This window comes from Lemur catta, chromosome 24 (assembly GCF_020740605.2).
Source record: "Lemur catta isolate mLemCat1 chromosome 24, mLemCat1.pri, whole genome shotgun sequence".
Lineage (NCBI taxonomy): Eukaryota > Metazoa > Chordata > Mammalia > Primates > Lemuridae > Lemur > Lemur catta.
This window is the reverse complement of record NC_059151.1, coordinates 5510987-5533891: the sequence shown is the minus strand read 5'-3', so window position 1 is coordinate 5533891 and position 22905 is coordinate 5510987. Positions and strand designations below refer to the sequence as shown.

Genomic DNA, 22905 nt, shown 5'->3' with positions numbered 1-22905 from the left:
AGTCTTTAGAAAATAAGAGTAGATGGAGCATAGTAACTGCTCAATAAAATATGCTTCCATATCATAACTCATTGCTACCCTACAGGATGGGGTGTCTACTCTTTAGGCCAGTAGTTAGCTTTCCACAGTCGACACCATGTATTCGTAACAGTACCAGATCCTCCTGCTTCACAGCCTGGCCACTGTGCCTATCCCTGGGCACTGTAGCCTTTGAAATATCTCCTCCCTCAATCAACCCTTCCGCAATGCATGTCTTTCCTTCTAGGCTATACTGGTTCCAAGTTCTACATAGTACTTCTTGTTTTCTTTCATTCACTTGGCCTTTTACAAAATGTCTCATTAGTTATTGTCTCTCCTAGGTCTATCTTGGCACATGAAATTTATAGGAAGGGTGTCATAACAAAAAAAATTTAAATGTCAAATATGGTAAAATACATATGAGAAAAAGAATAAGAAATAGGTAGATCATTTCTACTTCCAGACTCAGAGAGGTACTACATGTGTCTGGCAACTCAAATAAGTTATTTGATTTTAGGTAACTCACCTTTATTCTCTTGTCAGAAAAGAGAATTGGAGGGAGACTTACTTAGTCACCAGGTTTTATATAGACCTCAGAAGTCATCAATATTAATACACCTTCTTCATCCCTGAGAAGCTACATCACCATCAGATAAAGGGAAGCCTTTTTATCTTTGTTTCTCCTATTCCCTTTGCCCTTTTTACAGTGAATAAATTTATCACCTCTCTTTCTTCACTTCCTTTATGCTTTTTAATGTCACCATGTATTCTGTTTTGGGAACTTTAAAATGGTAATGAATGGACAGATCTTGCTAGACGTTTTCTCCTCAAATGAGAATTGAAGATACCCAAGATGACTAAGAAAATTAATAAATGTGCAAGATTTACATGTTATTGATTGAGTAAATTAATCTGACAGTTCTAAGGCAATATTTTAAGTGAAAGGGACATGTATTCTCTTAGTTCCCCAAATATTTGATTTAAAGCTTAATGCAATGGAACTGTACTACTACAGGAAAATATTCTATTCTTTCCACAAACATTTTTGAGCACCATTTATATCTCAAAGCACATAGCAAGAGATTGAATTATTTTGTAACGCCTAATTATTTTCTTGAGAATAAAATGAGAATTCCTGTTGCACGATCTACAGGTTTTTCTCCACCCTTGCGTAGGCTTGAGGAACCGCATTTTGTCCTGTAGAGGAGAATATGGTTCCAAATAATGAGTATCTTAACCTTCATCCAACCCAAATGTCATTTAGGCATAATCATCTCTTGTATCCTGCCTGCTCTGGTGAATGATTTCTGTAATGAATTTCACAGTGGAGGGATTAAGCCTTAGACACAATTCATTATGAAAAGATTGAATAGAAAATACACTAGCCTTTTGCAAGAGGTAGGAGAAAGACTGGCCAGATGGAGTTTACAGAGTGGGAGCGGTGGATATTGTAACATAGATCTAGTTCTGAAAAGGTTCCCTGAAGGAGAAATTTAATGATATACTATAGTGGTGATTTTCTCTCTCTTTAATAATTGTTTCATGCATTCAGCGGGCTCGCCTGCCGAAGAAATTCATTATTGCTCAATTGATGTAGTGATCTAATTTGTAGAGGAAATCCAGCGGGACCATTCCGACAGGAAGAATAAGAAGCAGAAACAATGGTCATTTTTGAAAAACATAATTTATGCCAGATATTAACTATTGTCTAACACATTAACTGCCATGTGAGTTGTATTTAACTCATGCTAGTTCTGAGCCCGGGGCCTCATGACACAAAACCCTGCAGTTGGTTCGTGAAAATCTTACTTGTTGATGTCCTTATTATTACAGTTAATATTGGCAATTTAATTTTAAAAGCGTGGATTGTGTTGCATATGACTCACACACAGAAAACAATAAAAAAGAAAAACCCAAATTCTTCATTAAATTAGAAAGGATCATTTTGTTTTTGAAGTTTTTATTCTATTTTCATAATAAAAGTCTGTGGCCCCAGGGAAAATTTTTTTTCTAGTGTGGCAGTCACTGTGTTAAAAAATCGAAAGAAAATTTTCCCTCAAGGAACAAATAACTAATCTAGAAATGTTTAGCAATCCCTTCTGGATGGGAACAAATCCTGCCATTTTACTTTCTGTGAACCTTGATAGTCTTGTGTATCAATCATACCTCAAAATCATACACGCCTCTCCTTTTTCTCCTCTCAACTGATATTCTTAAAGTTTACCTTAATAATCATTCAAAGGCTTATGTAAAACTTCACTTTTTTTGTTTGTTTGTTTGTTTGTTTCATAGCCAGTTCCTTAAGAGAGGTATAAAATGTATCAGCTGGTTTTCTGTGGAAAAAAATGCTTGGAGTGTGCCAATTTCTGTGGTGTAAATATTCCCATCATGGCTGATTTCAGGCTACCCACATGATGTCACTGATCATGGAGTCAGAAAGAGATGAACACAATCAGCTGTGAGAGCCAGCTCCACCACACAAGTGGTGCAGGTATTTCCGTCGTTCACCACTTACAGACTTTAGTGGTGGCTCCAGAATTTTTACATAAAACGGAATTGCAGGAGCATCCTCATTGGAAGGAGAGGCTGCACAGTGAGGGTACTGTTGTTACTGGACTGTGTGTTTATTTGGAGTGAGCCTTGGGGCCACGGGGAAGGACAGCAGAGATGACGGTAGCTAAATCACCCCCACCCATGCCATGCATCCACCTTTGGTGTGGCCACCCACGGGTGTCTTCTAGTCTAGACTTATCCCTGTGCTTGAATCATTGTTGTACTTTCTCCAACATTCTCCTAATCATTCTGCTTTGAAATCTTGGAATCATCTTTGATTCTGTCCCTAGCCTTGTGCCTACATACTGCCAGTCATTAAACACTGCCAGTGCCCCCTCTGTTTCTATTGTGATGAACGACATTGATGGTTTCCTCCTTACCTCGTGTGTGGCAATAGCCTCATCATTGAGCCTCTGCACCTTTAGATTCTTCCCTGCTAAGTAGTACAGCTTTAAATCTGCTTCCTTTGTAAGCTTCCTAATTGTTCCACTGGCCTGTTGGAAAACCTCTAGTAGCTTCCTCCTGCCTACCAAAAAGCCCAAATTTGTTAACAGATCTGTTAAGGGTTTCCAGTTTCATTCTATCTAACATGTCCACTTTTATCTCCCGATAGTAGTCACCTTTGTGTAACTACCAGTATCAGCGGTTTTACGTATAGCGTTCAATCTGATGAGTCAGGCACACCTAGGTGTGTACTAGGTGGTAAATATTTTTAGTGGTACCCATGATTATGAGTATACTATATTTAAGCTTTCGAAACAACCCACCGTTTCCTTAATAAATGGTATATTCCCCCCACACAAAGAAAGGTGTAGGCATGTAGTACCATCAAATTGGTACTAATTGACCAACACTAATGTGCACATATGGGAAGTAACATTCACAGGGTGTCAGGCAGGTGGGAGAGGGGAGGAGGGGATGGGTAAATCCACACCTAATGGATGCAGTGTGCACTGTCTGGGGGATGGGCACACTTGTCGGGCAGTGCAAAGGCAATTTATGTAACCAAAGCATTTGTACCCATGTAATACTCAAATAAAACATTAAAAGATTAAAAAAATGAAGAATTGCAAAAATTATAAAAAATGACATATATTCCTAAGATTTTTTTCTTTCAACTTAAAATGTTTGAATTTGCATCATTCACTACCCATTTGATACACAGCCAGATGTCTTCTTTGGGAATGGATCTCCTGATTGGGGTTTTGTATTGTTTTTCTTACATAAACTCATAATGGACTCTGAATATTTTTCTACTTCAATTTTGTTACAGTGACGCAAAGCAATTCTAATTAAGAAGAAGAATGTTAAGGGTTTACAACGATGTCCGTATCTTTTACAGCTGTCTCATTCACCCTTAATTCAATAGCAACTCTTTTTAGCAACCCACCTTTGTCAAGTTTTTCCAAAGCATTCAACTTAGTTTCAAGGAAACAAAAATGCTTTTTGCACTCATGTTTCATCCTTTTTATGTAATATAATTGTAGTCAAATTATGTGGTGGCAAGAACAAGAAAAACTGGCATGAATAATTTAGGAAGAACCACTAACTCTTGGTCTTCATACAGCGTCAGTGACAGGGACAGAATGGGGCAGACCCGCCAGAGAGGGGTCTACCAGCTGCCAGGGTGACACAAGTCACGGGCTCCTCAGTAAGTCCGACACTGGGATTACAAAGCTAGTCCAGTAGGTGTAGGTTATTTAGAGAGCTTCTACTGTATAACCCTACAATGAGCTTCATCGTTCATAAACCCTTACTAGCTATATTGTTTACTCTCTTAGGCTCAATTCCCAAAGGTAGAATTATTGGTTCAAGGGGCATAGATATTTCTAACATCCTTAATCTGTTGGCCAACTTGTGCTCTCACACTGGCAGGACTGAGAATGCCAGTCTCACCCGACCCTTACAACCATTGAACATTATTTTTAATCTTTGCCAATTAAATAACCAAAAATATGGCATTTTGTGTTCATTTACCTTAATGGGGTATTATATAATGTAATGAACCCTAAGTCTGCATACATATCAGCTTCACCTAGGAAGTTTCTTAAAAATTTTTGTATCTTATAATTTTAGCTGGAAACTGTATCACATTGTTACAAAATAAATAGTGAAAAATAGTGTACTGATCTATTTTCTTGCTTTAAAATGTTATAAAATATTGGCAATCATAAAATATTTTTATAGAAAAAATAGTTATAAAATATTAGAAAATAAAACAAATTTTATTCCTATGCAAGCAATAAAAAAGCGGGAGTTGGAGAGAGAGAAGGAAGGAAGGAAGCAAGGAAAGTCAGTTCAACAATTTGTGCTACAGTAAATAAGCATTAGCCGAAATGTTATTGCAAATGAAACATTTTAACATTTAGCCTTATACAAAATCATTAGTAATCTGCAGTGTTAACACATGTTCCTAGCCACTCCACTGTTACCTGTGAATTCATCACAAAGTTTTAAATGTTCTAGAAAGGATCCAAGGAGGAAATATAGTTACAAAAATAGTCCCTAGATTAAAAAGACAAATCTGAAAGAATATTGTTTAATTTTTGACATTTTTCTACAAATGTATTTATTTATTACATTTTCTCCAAAGTATTTTAAACAAAAAGAGGCATTATAATCAGCTACTTGCAAGTCCTCAAAGAAGATGTACCCCATGTAGGGAAGAAATTAGAAATTTCCTATCTCCATAGGAGATGTCTTTAGATGAATAGAATTTAATATCTAAATTAGCCAGCCAGAAAAAGAAAGAACAATGATATATATCCCCTTTATATTAAAACCATATCCTCTTAAATTAAAATTGAGAATAGTAGAAGAATATTTACAGTGGCAATATAACTCAGTATTCTCAACTACAATTATCTCCAAAATAACTGGGATGAATGGTTACCTCACCTATGTATGTCCTGATGGAAAAAAATCTATCCTCAAATGTAATTAGTGGAAGCTAAGTGAAAATTGTAGAAACCGTAGCATACTGTGAAGGCAGGCTGAACACATTCATTCAACACATGTCTGCCGAAGGAAATTATGGGCTGTTCGCTGATCTAGGCACTAAGGGTATCAATGACCAAGAAAAGACAAAAATGTTGCCCCCTCGGAGACTGCATTCTGGCAGGGGAAGACAGTCGATATGCAATACTCACAATAAGAGGGTAAATGTTTTTGTATTTTAGAAGGAGATTACTGTTATGAAAAAAAATAACTAAGTACTTCCATGCTTCAGAAGTGACAGAGAGTGGAAGTCCAAGGACTTGCAGTTTAACGCTAGCTTGGTCTGGAGGGATCTGATTGAGAACGTGACACGTGAACAAAGACCTAAACCAACCTGATCTCTCCACCTTCTATCTCACGTCTCCTCCTCTTCTCTCCTCTCTCCCTCAGATCCAGCTGCCACTCTGCGCTGCTCACTCTTCCCATGAGCTCCTGCCTGGGGCCTTTGTGTTCGCTGTGCCGTCTGCCTAGAATTCTCTTCCCCAGCACACAGGGAAGAGAAGGTGGGCACAAAAAGAACCAAGTATGACGCTATCTTAGTCTGTTTGTGTTGCTGGGTAATTTACAAAGAAAAGAGGTTCATTTGGCTCATGGTTCTACAAGCTGTACAAGAAACCTGGCACCAGGCCAGGCACGGTGGCTCACGCCTGTAATCCTAGCACTCTAGGAGGCCGAGGCGGGTGGATCGCTCAAGGTCAGGAGTTCAAGACCAGCCTGAGCGAGACCCCGTCTCTACTAAAAATAGAAAGAAATTATCTGGACAACTAAAAATATATATAGAAAAAATTAGCCGGGCATGGTGGTGCATGCCTGTAGTCCCAGCTACTCGGGAGGCTGAGGCAGGAGGATCCCTTGAGCCCAGGAGTCTGAGGTTGCTGTCGCCACGGCACTCACTCTAGCCTGGGCAATAGAGTGAGACTCTGTCTCAAAAAAAAAAAAACAAAACGGTTTTGCACAGAGAAATGGCATGTTTGTATGTTTTTTTCAAAAAGATAACAGTAGTAGCAAGTGGAGGGTAAATTTTTGGAATTGACTGAATAAGACCAATTAGTAGAATAGCACGCTGTTGTGACATATGATAAATTCAGTTAAGCCTGGTAATGACCAAAAAAGAGCATTTGATGACTGGCAATTAAAACATGTTTTCTAAATTTTATATCTTGACATTTAGTTAATTCCCAAAATATAGACAGAGAAATAAAAATAAATGCATTTTTTTCTTCATCCCTTTCATTGATCTTTTGACCCAATTTCACAGAGTTTGTCTTTAGGTCATCTTTGGATTTATTGTTTGAGGGATGTTATGATTTGAAGACCAACTGCTAGAGCTACCAGGAATAGGAAAGTGGGGAGAAAAAAGAAATCAACTGATAAATAGGAGTCAGAGAGTCTGGGAAAAGTAACTTAAGTAAACTTATATTTTGTGGCCTAGCAGATATAACTTTAAAAAGCATTTCTCAGCTGTTGACTTTGAAAAATACTCTCATTGCTCAGCTTGGAGCTTTTAGATAACCAAGATGGATAAGGAAATTATGGTCTCCTTAGTTGCACGGCCAGGCTGACCGCTTTGCACAGCAAAGAGCAGATGGAAAGGCTGTTGAAGAATAGACTAGCACAAATTCATCATCGCTGGTAGAAAAGCTTCGGGGTGCACGCTTGTTCAGTTTTGCCTGCGTGAGGAGCACCAGGTTTTAAATTTTTTTTTGTTTTCAAATAGGTAATAAATTGGTATAGTTTAAAATTCAAAAAATACAAAAGGATATAGAGTGAAGAGTTTTCCACCCTTCCAGTCCCCAGGTACCAAGTTTCCCTGCTGTGATAGCAATTTCTTATTTATCCTTATGGAAATATTTTATGTGTATGTGAGCAAAGACATTCGTTTTTCTCTTTTGAATACCAATAATAGCATACCAAATATACCGCTCTGAATCTTGATTTTTTTAAAAATTATTGTTATGGTTTTGTTTTGTTTTAGTTGTTTTACTTAAAAATATATTTTGGAGATTGTTTTGTATCAATTTCTCCAAGAGCTTCCTCATTACTAACAATGACTGCTTAGTATTCCATTGGATGGAAGCACCATCATTTTTGTAACCAACTGCCTATTAAGGGACATTTAGATTGCTTCTAATCTTTTGTTATTTCATGCAATGGATAGCATTGTGCATATATCAGTTAGCACATTTACTTATTTTACTCCTAACATTAGTACCTAAAGTGGGATTGCTGAGTCAAAGTCACCTGCTATTTTTGATAAATATTGCCAATTTTTTCTTTATAGCCGTTGCAGTAATTTGCATTCTCACAGGTAGAGGACGAGGTGCGCACTCTGACATGAGAGCAGAAAACTATGTCATTAAGTCATATCCAGCTGGAATAAGTTCGGTTGTATCAATTCACAGGTATTCATTCTAAAGATACTTCTTTCTATCGAAGGTGAACGCTCACCTCCTAGATCGGTGGTTCTCAACCAGGGACAATTTTGACCCCCACCCTCAGGAGACATTTGGCAGGGTCTGGGGACATTTTTGATTGTCCCAACTGGAAGCTGGGGTGCTCCTGGCACCTAGTGAGTAGAGGTCAGGGATGCTGCTAAAAGCTTACAATGCACAGGACAACCTGCCCTTCTGCTCTTCCCCAACCAGAAGTATCTGGTCCAAAATATCAGTATTTCCAGGGTAAAAAACTCTACCCTAGATAAACTTCTACTTCCTTTTGGTCATATTAAACATATATTACACAGCTTAGGATTCTCCACTGTAACCTAAGATCTATGCTGAATAAAATATTAATAACAAATCCTCTGTGCTTCTATAGTACATTTGGGGGGCTTTGTTTCTTTTGCAACACTTTAATGTTATTTAAGTTAATGATTTGCACAAACTGAGAGCTCCTCAGAAACACGAATATACCTTATTTATATTTGTATCCTGAATATCTGACACAAAGGCGGCACTCAGCTTATTAAATGAATGAATGGATGTCAACAGTACTTCCTCATTCCCTCCACGTGACTTAAGGGATTATTTTATTTTTAATCAAAGACCATTCTTTTTTACCCTTACTTGATTCACCTTTCTCTTAATTTCAAATGCCCATTTTTCTTTCGACTTACACAGGCAACTTTTCCTAGCCGAAATCCTAGTTGTGCCAGGAAACGTCAGTTGAATTAGAATCATTGGCCTTTCCCCTGATTTGAATGTCTATAAAATAGTTTATTACCACAGGATTAAATCACTTAATTATATGCACTCTTGCACAATTGTAGCTTCTGATTGAGTTTGTCTTATCTCCTCCAATGGATTGAAATCTCCTTAAAGGCAAAAAGCAAAACTTGTATGTACTGATGATGCCGAACTTAGCGTTTTTTAGACTAGAAGGCAGGAGACTGACAGATCCTTTCATTAGCTCTCTTGTATTTCATCACAGCTCATAGACCAATCCTGACCCCAGCAAAGACACGATTTATTCTCCAGACACTCGAGTTCTCCTTACCAACAGCGAAAGGGCAGCACAGCAGCAGGTATGGACCACGAGGCCCTGAGGAATGGCCTTCACAGCTTTGCCTCTTCTTGGGTTTCTCTGTGTTCTCTAGAAGCAGAAGAGGCCCAGAGGCCCAGCTCCACAAACAACTCCCTTTCCACGTCCATTCCCCACTGCAAGCATTGCCACTGGGCACTTTTGCATCGCTCAATGTGATTAAAGACCCACATGTGGGAACCTAGGGAGGAACTTCTCGCTGCTGTCCCACATGAGCTAAAAGCAGAAATCACTAATAAGCATTCAGACTGCTTCAGGGACAGACAGGGGTCTCCCACTTAGGTCCACCGCTGCACTTGGAACATGGCTTGGCCAGAACGAAAGCAGGCGGAGGGGAGGCCTGGTTTTAAGGAGAACCAGCATGGTTGGGGATGGGGGAGACAGGGGAGTATGGCAGCCAGGGAAAAGGGCAGCAGGGACAAGAATAATGGTTTGGGAGTCTGAGTGGCGTGTTATTGGTGCCAAATATAGCCTGCAGAGAATTGAGAGGCTGAGCAGCTTTGATCATATCTCACACAGGATTTTAAAATGCAAATGCAAAAACATGCAAATGAAGCCTGCCTATTTTACTTCTATTAACGTGTTGCTGAACCACCACTTAGCCCCGAGATCCTGTTGCATTCTCTTCGCAATTAAAATAAGCCTGCAACTGAAGTCCTTCCAAGCTGAGTTGCAGAAGAAGAAGAAAACATTCAGATTTAAATGTATGTCAGACAAACCAAGTAGATGATAAGAGCCTGGCTTGATGGAAGAAGGTAAAAATAACAAAACCTAAATATTTTAATCATCTTTTCTGGAGAAGAGTTCAGATTTTTTTAAAAAAACGATTTTTGCTGAAAATGGACACAAAGTCTCTTCCTCTCACCTGATCTAAAAAGAATAGAGCTCATTGTTGTGTTAATTTTCAAGTTAGTTCAATGTTACTTTTTCAAATGATAGTATTTAGGCTTGGGGCTTGGAAGAACATAGAGTAAACTTATTTAAATGTTGGACCGTTTAAGATGGACTCTGTATAAAATATATTGCATAATTTCTGCCTTCATAAGTAAACTATGTCAAAACAATAATTTTTAAAAGTGGTAATAATTCATGATTGCTTATCTGTTATATTCTAAGCACTGTGCTAAGTGTCCAACTTATATCATTGCACCTGAGCTCTAGAACAACTCTTGAGGCAAGCAAATTCCATGGTGTGACATTTTTCTGATGCCTTCGAGAAAAGGATATTAACGTGTAGTCTTGGAAAGATTTCCAATGACTGGACGCAGAATATGCTACCCCAAAATATAGTGCTTTGGCATATTGATTATTTTAAGCTGATGGAATCTGAGAAATTGCAGGTATAAGAAGGACTGCCTCTGACCTTCCCCTTGTCCCCAAAGCAGGTCATAAGACCCCCATGTGTGAGGGGCCCTCCCTATGCCCGGAGGGGCTCCAAGCTCAATCTGAAGAACAGGCCTTGCTAAGTTTCTCCTCATTCACGCACACCCTTTTGTTCTGTCACCTTTTTCCATGACTTTCTACTCTTCATCAAGCCCCTTATAAAAATGCTCAGGCTTAATCATTTCTTCAGGTCTTCATTTCCTTATGAAGGCTCCCGTGTCCGATAAAACTTACACTAAATACATCCGCATGCTTTTCTTTTGATGATCTGTCTTTTGTCAGTCCAGCTTACAGGCCGCACCCAGTGAACCTAGGAAGGTATCAGGAAAAAGAATTTTTCCTCCCCTACCCCAAGCACGAACCCCTAGAATGATCCGCAGATGTGTGTGTGTGTTTCTAGAGGGTTCCTAGTTTTCGTCTCATTCTCAGAAGAGTCTGTGGCCTTTAAAATGTCCAAATTGGGTGGATCATTATGAAGAGCGGGAATTTCTGTATTGCCTGACTTACCCTTACCAGCCTGAGCGAGTAATAGGGTTCAAAGGCTACATGTTCCTGGACCATTATGTTTTTCGAGTTGTCTGTTGCTTCTCTTGTCGTCTGATGATGCTTCTTGCCCGAGTCGTTGACCTCACCTCCACAAAAAATGTCTCTCTCTCTCCACTCTGTAAAAGTGACTAACAACGTGGACCCAGGAGCCAGCGGGTCTCGATTTAAATCTTGTCTGCACCACTGACGGGTGGTGTGACTTTGTCTTAGATTCCAGATCTGCAAAGCAGAGCTCATGTTAGGACCCTGCTCATGGAGTAGTTCTGAGGATTAAATGAGTTCACATACAGAACAGTGTCTGGAACAGAGAAAGCAGGAAATAAGTGCTTGCTGTGCTGTAGGATTCTAATCTGTTGCGAATTTAGAAGCCATCTGTTCAAATTGACAAAGGGGAGCGGGGCGGATAGTTGGGGTCTTTGTGCTCCTTCAAGCCCTTTTTTTTAACCCCTTGGGTTGTGGCCAGTCCTGCTTACAGTGGAATTCAATGAGACAACAGGGTGTGCGCTCATTTTTCCGGAACAACGTTGGACAAAAGAAGAACTGAATAGGGAGAAGGGCTGCAGCTCATTTCTCACGAGCCTTTTATTAAAGCAAGCGTTGCAACTGAAAAGTCCACGCGGCACTGTTAGCGGCACGAAGCAAAGCAGCTTTCTTTTCTCTTCAGCTGTTCTGATTTGCTGTGGCCGCAGTTTGAAGGGAAGAACCGATTTTTTCAGCTAGTATCTTTGAAAAGTGCATTTCAGGCAGCTATTAGTGCCAGGGTGTGATTTTTGTAGAGAAAGAAGGAACTGCTCTTCTTCTCAGCCTGTGGGCGTTGCCTGGGATTGAATCACTGCTCCTTAAAACCGTGCACCAGGCGAGATCTGCTCGGATCAGAATGCAAACGATCTAGGCGAAGGTTCCTGATGAAAGGGAGCAAGTCAGGCTGGATGGAACAGGCTGTCAGATGACATGTTTTTCTTTACCCTCTTCTTGGAGATTAGCAATCTCTTTTGTATCGCTAAGGGTCTTTGCATGAGCTGTCTGAGGACTAAAAACTGCTATCAGGTAGCTGGAGACAGAGGGTGCTCACAGAGGTCCTGGTGACACTTTCCTAATATCACTAAAGGGACATGATGACATCCTGGAGCCCTTGTTCTAGCAATGCAGCAGTTCTGAAGCAGGCGAAGGTAACTGCTGCCCACAGAATCACTGCGGTGACCTGCAAGAAATACACCAGCATCTCACCAAGCCTCTCTCCATTCTTTCTGGCTAACGTTCTTCCCACCAGCACAGCTTTGGAGGAAGTCACAAAGGGCTGGGTTTCCCTGCTGCCTTTCTTAGTCAGTGTGGGTGTCTGTTATGAAAATAGGCAGCGTGGCACAGTAGTGGAACCCGCTATTTGCAGAGTAAGCAGTGGCAATGTCAGCTTTCAACAAGCTGGACATTTCCTAAGGTGTCCGGTTCTGCATGTCACTGTAGTCAGTGTTAATGCCACCTAGGCTGCCCCTGGGTTGCAAACCACTTGCAGAATGAAAGTTCTCTCTCCTTTGGAAATATATATATATTTTTTAATTTTTCCTTTCCATTTTCTTTTTGGAGTTACAGTTAATAAGGAAGCATTATAGAAAGGGCCCGGGCATTAGCATCGTTTAGAATTCAGTGCAACAGGAATTACAGGTATTCCACTTTGAGGGGGCCGCTTAACCTCTGGGCCTCAGTTTCCTTCCCTGTAAAAGGTGGATAATGTTTATCCTGTAGTCTTGCCGCATTGCTGGAACGAGCCTTTAACTCTTTGCTCACAATTTAAAGGACAGAAGTACCAAAGGAATCTGCTATCCAGGGTACAGTTCCCACTCAACTTAAAGACAAGCTCATTTAGAGATACCGTTAGCTTCTGTTCGATGTACGCCCAGTTCAGAAAGGATCTGTAATGCTCCAAAGAGTCTTTTAAGGAAATCCTTATTTGCTGGTGCAGATGGTAAAGACTTTATTCGGGCTTCTCTGAGCCCTCTTCTCAACAAGGTCTCACCCTTGCTTGGGTGTCTGTGTTCATCCTTTGCAGAGTCCAGTTTTAGCAAGAATCTTGCTAAGCCAGTTTAGAGAGAATTTGCCATGCTTGATATCTGATCACCCTGGTCAACTGTGCCTTCAGCAAGAATTTCGTTATGTGGTTTAGCAAGAATCCCGCTACCTTTGATGTCTCCTCTTAGTAGTTTTCCGTCCACTGACAGACACACCTCCCCCAACTGGCTCCTTGACTGTAAATCCCTACTTATTCTTCCTGTATTTGGATTTGAGCCCGATCTCTCTACCTTGTTGTGATAGTCTTGGCATCTATCACAAAAGTCCTGAATAAAGGCTTCTTAACATTTTTAACAAGTGTCAGAATAATTTTTTTTAACAAAGATCAAAGCTCAAATATTGAGGTTTCCAAAAGAGGCTGACTGCACCATGTAAGTTCTGAATGCCAAATCTATTCCTCACAACAACCCAATGCGGCAGTGCTACTATTACCCTAAATTTATAGATTAAACTGAGACCCAGGAGGTTAGTTTACTTGCCAAAGCACACAGAGCTAGAGTAGGTAGTGGAACTGATGCTCTAATCCAAGGAGTCTGCCCCAGAGTCCATGTTCCTAAATACATCAGACTACCCTCGGAGGACTGAAAATTAGGCTGGGAAGTCTCCATGGTCAGCATTCTTAGAACAAGGTCCTCAAACTCAGACTGCACATATAGCACCTGAGGTTAAGTAACCTCAGGGAGTGACGCAGGGCGGGGCATGTGGGAAAGGGCTTGGGAGGGTCCAAGCCTGTGAAGTGGGACGCCCTTCTCAGCACCACCTAGTGGTGCCATCTGGAAATGCAAACCGTCTGATTTTTAACCTAGAAGTGAGGGAGAAATCTATTAGATTTTTATGAAAGATCTCTTCACTTAAGAAGAGAAATAAGGAAAAGAAAGGGAAGGGAAGAGGAAAAAGGAAGGGAAGGAGAGAAGAAAGGGAAGGGAAAACCACGCAAGACACAGACACATACACACCCCTCTACAGAAGGGATCCGTCAATCTCGGACCACCTGTTTGCAACCTTATTTTTGGAAGTTATTAAATATTATCATAATGGACTCTGACTGGTGATAAAGATATGTACTCCTCACTCTAAACCACCAAGTAATTATAATACACTTTTAAAATGCCCTAGTTGTCTGACCTATTGGAGACTCTAGATTTCTCCCATTAGGTAAGGCAAGGGAGGGGAGAATGGGGGGGGTCTCTCCTAGGTTCATGGACATGCTGTGACAATTCCATTAGCAGATAGGTTGGACAGTAGTGTTGATTTCTCGTCTACTAATAAATCAAGAGATTTCAAGTTATAGGTGTTAAGCCATGCAGTTTGGGCTTTTCTTCTTGATTCTTAAATTGACGGATAATTTAACCTCTATTAACAAAGGGAAGGAAAGAAAACACCCTTTCAAAGTTAAACCAACACAATCAGCTGTGGGGGGGGGGGGAAATGGAAATAAATGTAATGACTTCTGAGAGTTTTATGAAGCCATCTTCAGCTAAGTCTTTTAACTTTTTGTTGCTGAACTTTGAGCTGTTTATGTTTTACAATCGTCTTTGGCAAACTGGGTTTCTTGGCACCAGGCTTACAGCCCAGGAGAGGTTTGTGCTCCTGGCTTTATGAGACCTTCCAGCTTTTCATAACAGGTGTCCAGTGTTCTTGGTTTTAATTGTCTAAACCTGGATTACAGATACATAAAGTTTTATAAATAAGATATTGCCATTTTCTTCTAAAAATAATACTCCCTTTTCCTCCTGGGGCTTGAGGTATTTTGGAGAAATGAGGCATTTGTACAATCACAATGGTCCAAAAAGAATGAATGAAAAGCACAATACAAAGGACACAAATGACCAGCCTGTAGGAGTTTTGAAAAACAGAGAGACTTTATGCCTTGAAGGCTTTGGAGGGCTTCAGAAAGGAAGTCGGATTTCAGTGGGGCCTTGAAGAACCGATAGGCTTTCTGAGAATGAGGAGGGCAGACAGTAAAAGGAAAGTTATAATAAACACAGATACACAAGAGGGGCAAGCAAGGCTGGCTTGGGCAAAGCAAGTGATTTTGCAACTGAAAACTCAGTAAGGAAGAAATGGAATATGAACCTGGAGAGAAGTGGTTTTAATGAGTAGAAAGCCATCAGACCATGGATGGGAAAATATTCTACCCATTCATAGGAATAATGAAGTTAGAAGGAAGAGCTGGCTTTGAGGAGAAATAAGTTCCATTTAGGGTTAGATTTCGTGTGATAGTAAGTCAGCCAAAAGATAAAATAATGTATTTTCAAAATCTGAGTCCAACCAGATTTGATTTTGCCTTCTTTTGACACTTGGGAGCCAGGGTTAAAATTGTGCTTTTTGATTTTTTATTCATCACATGCAAAGAAGTAGGATTCTTGAGTTTTGGAGCTAGAGGTGTCCTTAGAATTCATAGAAGTCATTTTGCCAATGAGTTAATGTGGAGTCACTAACAGAGCCTATGAGTGATCAATATTAAAACACAATCATCCGCTAATGTCTGACCCATAGCTTTATTCACATGACCTAGTGTCTGGTTATCCTTTCCAAAAGTGCTTATATATAAACACAGATATAATTTTATATAAGTATATTCCCTAAATCACATCAGATATATTTCTTAAAATTCAGCATTTTCCCACCTTTGGGTACCTCCATCTCCCCTCTTTGTCTCCAGCTCATTACTCTCCTTCTGTTTAACACCTAATACATCCTATTCTAAATATTTTTAGAATTTATGCAATCATACACAAATATATCTTCATGTGTATGTGTGTATACATACGGAGTGTTTTAAGTCACTGTTTTACAAAAATGAAAATATACATGCTCTTTTCTGTATCTTGCTTTTCTCATTCGACCATACCTTAGGGAAATCCTTGCCTTGGGAAAAATTATAGGCTAATTAGTTATTTACTTTAATGATTACATAATACTGTATAGTAGAGCTATGTCATGATTTATCTACCATGCCCCCTATTCCTGGGGACCAGTCTGTTTCCAGTTTTTGACTCTAAAAATAGTACTTCAATAAACATAATTGTATCTGTATTCTCATACGCTGATGTTTTTATTTTTATTGGTAGAGTTGGTAGCACTGGGTCAAGGACATGTGTATTTTTAGTTCTAAAAACTAAACTGCTTCCCTAGGAAAGCTGTAACAATAAACATTTGTGCCTACAATTAATAAAAAAATACATTCTTTTCCTAGGTCTCCCCAGGCTGTAGTGCTAAAAGTCTTTTTTACTTTTTTAAATTTTTACAAATGCAATTGGTGTGAAGTAAAATCTCATTGTTACTTTATTTGTATGTATTTGACTACAAATGAATTTAATCACCATTTCATAAGCTTGTTGGTTATTTGGATTTCCTATCTTGCACACTGTGCTTTCATATTCTTTATCCATTTTTCCGATGGATTATTTGGTCTCCTTATAAATTTTTAAGAGCTCCTGCTGTATATTATAGATATTTTTGCCTGTCCTTTAGAGTTGCAAACTTTTGTTTTTTCAAATCTATTGTATTTTTATGGTATCTCTGGTCATGCAAAAGTTTTGAATTTTATTTAGTCACCTATGTTTATGTTTTCTCTTACAGCGTCTACCTTGTCAAAAGAAGCCTAGCTCCCCTAGATTACATTGTGACTCCTAGATTTTCTTACAGGATTTTTATTTATTAAATATTTAATGATTTGTTTTACATTTTAACCTCTAATCCATCTAAATCCATCCAAGATTTATTTTTGGAATCGGTATAAGAAGAAGATCTAGTTTTCTTTTCTTCCAGATGAATAAACAGTTTGCCATCCCCTATATTAAATAACCCATCCTTTTGCTGCCAAATTGAAATGCCTCTTTTGTCCCTGTTTATATTTAGATCTATTTCTAGATATCCTTTTTCACATACCTGGTTAGGGGTATTTCAATACTTATCGATTCAGTGACAGTAGCTTTATAGGATTTTCTGATATCTGGTAAACAGATTACACAAGTAACTTTTGAGATACTTCTCAAACTTAAGCAGATACATTAAATGCCTCTTTGCCAGGCGGCAGTGGCATGCAAGCAGAAACTGATATATCAAAATAATATTTGTATCATGAGAATATTTTTTTCAAAATGTTTCTTCTCAAGGTCTACTTTTATATTAACAGATAAGGGAAGACAAGGTTTACTGTGCTCATGAGATCTTGTAAAAATGACCATTTGCTCTATTTTTCAATCCTTAAGTGTTGTACAGTATTAATGGTCCTGTTTCCTTGATTCGCAGGCTGGATCTCCAGAAGAACCGTCCCTGACCGGGTCGGACTCTGAGCTCCCGCTGCAGCCCGGTGGGAACGGTGCTCCCGGGGAGAGCCCTGGAGTGTTCCCGAAGAGCGAGTCCATGGGGACTGTACCTGACCCTCTGAGGGCGGCTAAATCGTCTCTGATTGCAGCTGCTGGGAAAGAAGAGGATCTGGGAGAGCTGCGGACGGCCTCGCCCCCGCACCGCCCCGCTGTCCTGTGTCAGAGCGCCAATGGCTTTGCGGAGCCCCTGACGCAGGCTCGCGGGCATGACAGCACCCGGCCAGACATGCCTTCCCCTGCTGTCCTCAGTGAAGTGGAGAAAGCATCTCCTGCGCGCATCTCTCCTGCCGGTCCCCAGCCGCCAGCCCCGAGTCCCGCAGCAGGACAGGATCTTGTGCAGGCGCCGCTTCCAAAGCCCGCCGGTCAGCACACCCCCCAGACCATCGCAGGTGATCAGGCCGGCGCCAGCCCCTCATCGGCACCTGAACAGTCCCTGGTGGAATCACAGAGAACCTCAAATGAAGAGCGACCTGAGAAGCCGAGCTGTCCTGCGGGGGACACCTGCGGTAGCAGCCAAGATCATGCGTCCTGTGAGTTTCCTTCTCAAAAAACAGTCCCGGGAAGGGTGCAGTCTCCCAGTGCAGCAGCTGAGTTGTCCAATCCAGTTCACTCTCCCGGAAGGGGACCTGCAGGGGAGAGGCAGGGAGCCACCTGTGACTCCGAGGCCAGGTCCTGTGAACCCCCAGCTAGAGAAGATGGATGCTCAGAGGACAAGCAGCCCTCTGTCACTGCCTCTGACCCCCAAGGCATAGCTTCTGTGGCACCTCCGCCACCACCCGTCACTCGTGAAGGTTCGGCACATCCTCCAGAGCCACAGCAGATGTCAAGGTTCAAGGAAGCCAGTACGATGACCAACCAAGCTGAGAGCGACATCAAGGCAGGTCCCAGCAGGGCTCAGCAGGATGCAGAGGTCCAGGCGGTGGCGAGTGTCCAGAGCAGATCGGTCTCCACCAGCCCCAGCATCCTGGCTGCGTTCTTAAAGGACAGCCCCGCTCCCGGGCGCTTTGAACAGGAGCAGCTGTGCGTCATTTGCCAGGGCAGTGGCGCTGGGGGCCACGCGTTAGGGCTCTGTGACGGCGCGCCAGCCCCCCAGGAGTCGGCTCGGTGCCTTGGGATCATGCCACAGGTGCACATTCGGGCAGCTGCAGCTGTCTCCACGTCTTGCCAGGGGGAAAGTAAACCAGCGAGCCTACCGGGCGAGGTCCTTAAAACCTCATCCACCAACGTGGCCTCCTGTGATGCCCAGGACACGTGGAAAGAAGATGGGGGGTCAGCAGGAATGACTCCGGGGAGGGAAGGACCCAGCGCCCCCCGGCTCTCGGGTACTAATTCCAGCCCCCTGAAAGCTGGCCCCACTGGCGGGATTTGCATCGGTGCGGGCAGTCAAGCCGAAGCAAGTCACGCATTGGGGAAATCTGAGAGCGAGACACCTGAGCTTGCAGCGCAAGGCACAAACGGCCACAGAACAGACCCAGACTGCAAACCATCCGATTTCTGCGGCCCTGCCAGCAAAGGTGACCCGTTCGGGAGCTTGGATCCCACTAACAAAGGAAGCGCAAGGGACAGGAAGCCCGCGTCTCCCCAGATAGCGAAAGCACAAGGGTCTGCGGGCACCGATGGCCTCGAGGGCAGATCCGTGCTGCTCGATCCCCAGGCTCAAGACAGCGGAGGCGCAGGCGCAGCTGTGAGTGCCACCCCGTCCCCAATCAGGAAGACCCTTGAGGGCACCTTAGAGGAAGACAGGCAGCCCAAGACAGCCACCAGCCTGAGCCTGCCCCCCGACGCCGTGGGTGACTCCAGCCCGGGGTCCGGCAAGCGGACCCCTTCTCGCTCGGTCAAAGCCAGCCCCCGCAGGCCCAGCCGGGTCAGCGAGTTCCTCAAGGAGCAAAAGCTAAACGTGACCGCGGCCGCTGCCCACGTGGGACTCACCCCCGCAGAGAAGAAGAAGCAGCTCAGCGCGGAGTCCAGGCTCCAGCTCAAACAGTCCAAGCGCGTCAAGGACGTGGTGTGGGACGAGCAGGGAATGACCTGGGAAGTGTACGGTGCGTCCCTGGACCCGGAGTCCCTGGGCATCGCCATCCAGAACCATTTGCAAAGACAGATCAGGGAACACGAGAAATTAATCAAAACTCAGAGCGGCCAGAGCCAGAGGTCCATTTCCTCGGATACTTCTTCGAATAAGAAGCTCAAACGCAGGCAGCACCGGGTGTTCCAGTCCATGCTGCAGAACTTCCGACGCCCCAACTGCTGCGTTCGCCCTGCCCCGTCCTCCGTGTTAGACTGAAAGCCAACGTGGGAATACTCACGGTACTCCCGAGTCTTCATCTGTGTCAAGGGGACCAGGAAGGAAAAGTATTATAATAACTATAGGAAATTGCTATTAAGAAAAAAAAAAAGTTAAGGCCTTTGACTGGAGCTCTATAAATAAAAATGTCATTTCAGTTTGAAAGAAAGAATAAGAGAAGACAAGCAAGCTTCACGAAAGGGTTGCAACCTTAATTAAGTGGAAATAATATGCACTGGGTTTGTTTGGTTTTTTTTATAAATATGGTGTTGCTTATAGAAATAGCATTATCAGTATACGTGTGTCATTTTGTATTACTGCCTCAATTTATTATACAATGGTATTTCCATTAAAATCCCTGGTTTATATTAAAAGTAGCAAAAACACTATTAGCAAAACTACTGTTATAATTTCGAGTCCCGTTGCAATAAGAATGCTGTTATCACACAAAATTTAAGTAGGTGGTAAGGACCATAATGCAAAAAAATTGAAACAAAATTGACTCATTCTTAGCCCAGATAACATGAAATAAAAGCAGTTCAACGTGTAAAATACCTAATACAAATTAACATTTGTAAACATCTTCAGATAACCCTTTTTATAAACCTTGTTATAGTTGTTAATAAATGCAAGAAAGTTATATTAGGAAAATTGGCTAAGCTTTTGAATATGAATACTGCCTACATCAAAAATAGATTTATTTGTATATACACATTTTCTTGCACCTAAGGCGAGGTGTATCTCTGATTCTGACCAGACGTAATTCATATTTTCTTCCCCCAGAGGAAATACACGAGACTGAATTCTTAAAAAGAATCACCAAATTAGGGATAATACTAAAGTTTATGTTGTACAAGTGTGCTCCACTAATATTCTACTGAGAATGCCAAGGTTCTGGTAAGGAATTATTAATAGGAGATTACCAAATACAGTTTTTTTCTGTATTTGTAAAGGAAAGGAAAGCCGCCTGAGTAACAAAAACAATGTTTAATTTAGACTCCTGTAAACAGGATGCAATTTTGTGTTTTTCTTTCAATTTGGTTCAGTAGCTTCTAAGAGCAAATATAGTCAACACCAAATAGAACACTAGCTCCCTTACAGTTTTTGTATGTAGACTAATATCAGCCAATTGCTTAAGTTTATAATCGGGAATAAAAAGGTGACTTCTGCAAACCTATTGATTTTAAGAGAAATGCCATCATAGCTCACCCTTTAGCCTGAACAAAAGAAGAGGCCTTTACAAAAACACGGCTTGAGCTTTGGGTGGGTTGTGTTCCTTGAGAGCACAGGCATTCTGTGTCCCCAGGACACGTGAATGTCTTCCAAGGCACTGGCCTGGGATGAGCAGCAGTGGCTTGAGCATTGCGGTGGTGTGGAAAGGGGGGACGAGCTAGAGCCTTGGAAAGGCTTCCTGGATTCACTGTAGGAAAAGCACTAATCTCCATCTTGCATTAGAAAACCAGACTATTGGAAATTGGAGGGCCCTGGTTGCCTTCTCTGAACTCGTTTCCCCTGATGAGCCACAAAAGAGGGTCTGACCATGGATTCTCTCTCCAGAGACTCATGCGTCCCACCTGTACAGTCAATTCACAATATCCATTTGGGCTTTTTTTCATTTTAACTCTATTTTGCAGATTCTGAACATATGGCGGGGGAGGGGTGTGGAAATCCCTGAACTTCAACACCACGAGCAACACTGGACACAACCTCAATTAGTAAAAAGGCTTTGATTTCTTTTGCAGCAATCGGCCTGTAGATGAAGCCTGCATAAGTAGAGTCACAGCATTCTCAGAACCGAGAGTGGTAATGACAATGGTTATACTCGGAACTTAGGAATTTTTTTTTATTTTTTTTATTTTTATTTTTTTTTGAGAGAGAGTGTCACTTTGTTGCCCTGGCTAGAGTGAGTGCCCTGGCGTCAGCCTAGCTCACAGCAACCTCAAACTCCTGGGCTTAAGCGATCCTCCTGCCTCAGCCTCCCGAGTAGCTGGGACTACAGGCATGTGCTACCATGCCCGGCTAATTTTTTTTTCTATATATATTTTAGTTGGCCAGATAATTTCTTTCCATTTTCAGTAGAGACGAGGTCCCGCTCTTGCTCAGGCTGGTCTCGAACTCCTGACCTCGAGCGACCCACCCGCCTCGGCCTCCCAGAGTGCTAGGATTACAGGCGTGAGCCACCGCGCCCGGCCTGGAATTTTTTAATAAGACACACTTTTCAGTTTCTTACCAATCGGTCTCTATTCAAAATGCTATCTAGAGTCAAAATGACCATCAAACTACCAATCAAATTACCATTGATGATTAGAAATTTAGCCTAAAACTCTCTCTTTTGGCCTTAAATACCCATTTGTAGTTGCACTCCTGTCACTTCTGTCTCAGATCCCTTTGCCAGGACATAATCTCTCTTGTAGCTCTCGCTTGCTGGCCGTCTCCCTTGCACGTTGAGATACATGCTGTGTAGACACAGAGTACACCCTGTGTACACGGCAGCAGCTGTCAGCCATGCTCACTCCAGATGGGTGGGCCCCAGGTAATCCTCGGCTGTGGAGTAGCTAGAACAGGCTGTTCCTGCATTAAAATAGGAGAAGAAAGAATTCAGCATCCGGTAATAATATTTATTTTCATGAGTCTGGAGTGAGCACATGATTTATAAATAGTTAAATGAAGCAGAGGCCTAAGAGGGTTGTAGGCATGTGTCCCACATTAAATAAAGTTGTTGAGTTTAGTCTTGTAGTGTGCCTCTTAAAATTAAATTTTCTCTTAGAATTAAAACTTTAAGAGAAAAACGTTCGATGTAGCAAGTTTAACTGGTTTTTTTTTTTTTTGGTGCTAGAACTAAATTCTTTACTTGTATAACACTCTAGAAATTTTCACAAAATATTACAAAACCTTGCTTGTTTTGTTGCTTATTCAATACTTTAGAACTAACAGCTTTTAGAAACAGTAACAGAAATATATCAGAAAATAAATAAATAAGATAGGAACCTATTCAAGGCTGCAGTGTTTTTATATTATGATACCAACCCTAAGTTACTCCCACAATAAAACCTGATTTGAAAATTTTCCTTCACTTCAATCTGTGACATGGCTTCAGACATTTGGTACTACATTATTTGTGACACCTTAGGTTCATTCAACAAATGAAGCTGCAAAACAATTTTCCTGGCACACTCTTGGAACTTG

The 22905-nt window shown here is 41.6% G+C and overlaps 1 protein-coding gene across 1 annotated transcript in view; it reads left to right on the top strand.

Moving 5' to 3' along the window:
* GPRIN3 (GPRIN family member 3) overlaps positions 1 to 20198 on the top strand; it is a 51888-nt gene extending 31690 nt beyond the window's left edge. The window contains exon 2 of the mRNA XM_045536833.1: positions 17359 to 20198. Within this exon, the coding sequence (XP_045392789.1) occupies positions 17473 to 19719 (2247 nt within the window). The 5' untranslated portion in view covers positions 17359 to 17472 and the 3' untranslated portion in view covers positions 19720 to 20198. The remainder of the gene's footprint in view (positions 1 to 17358) is intronic.
* Positions 20199 to 22905: the final 2707 nt, after the last annotated feature.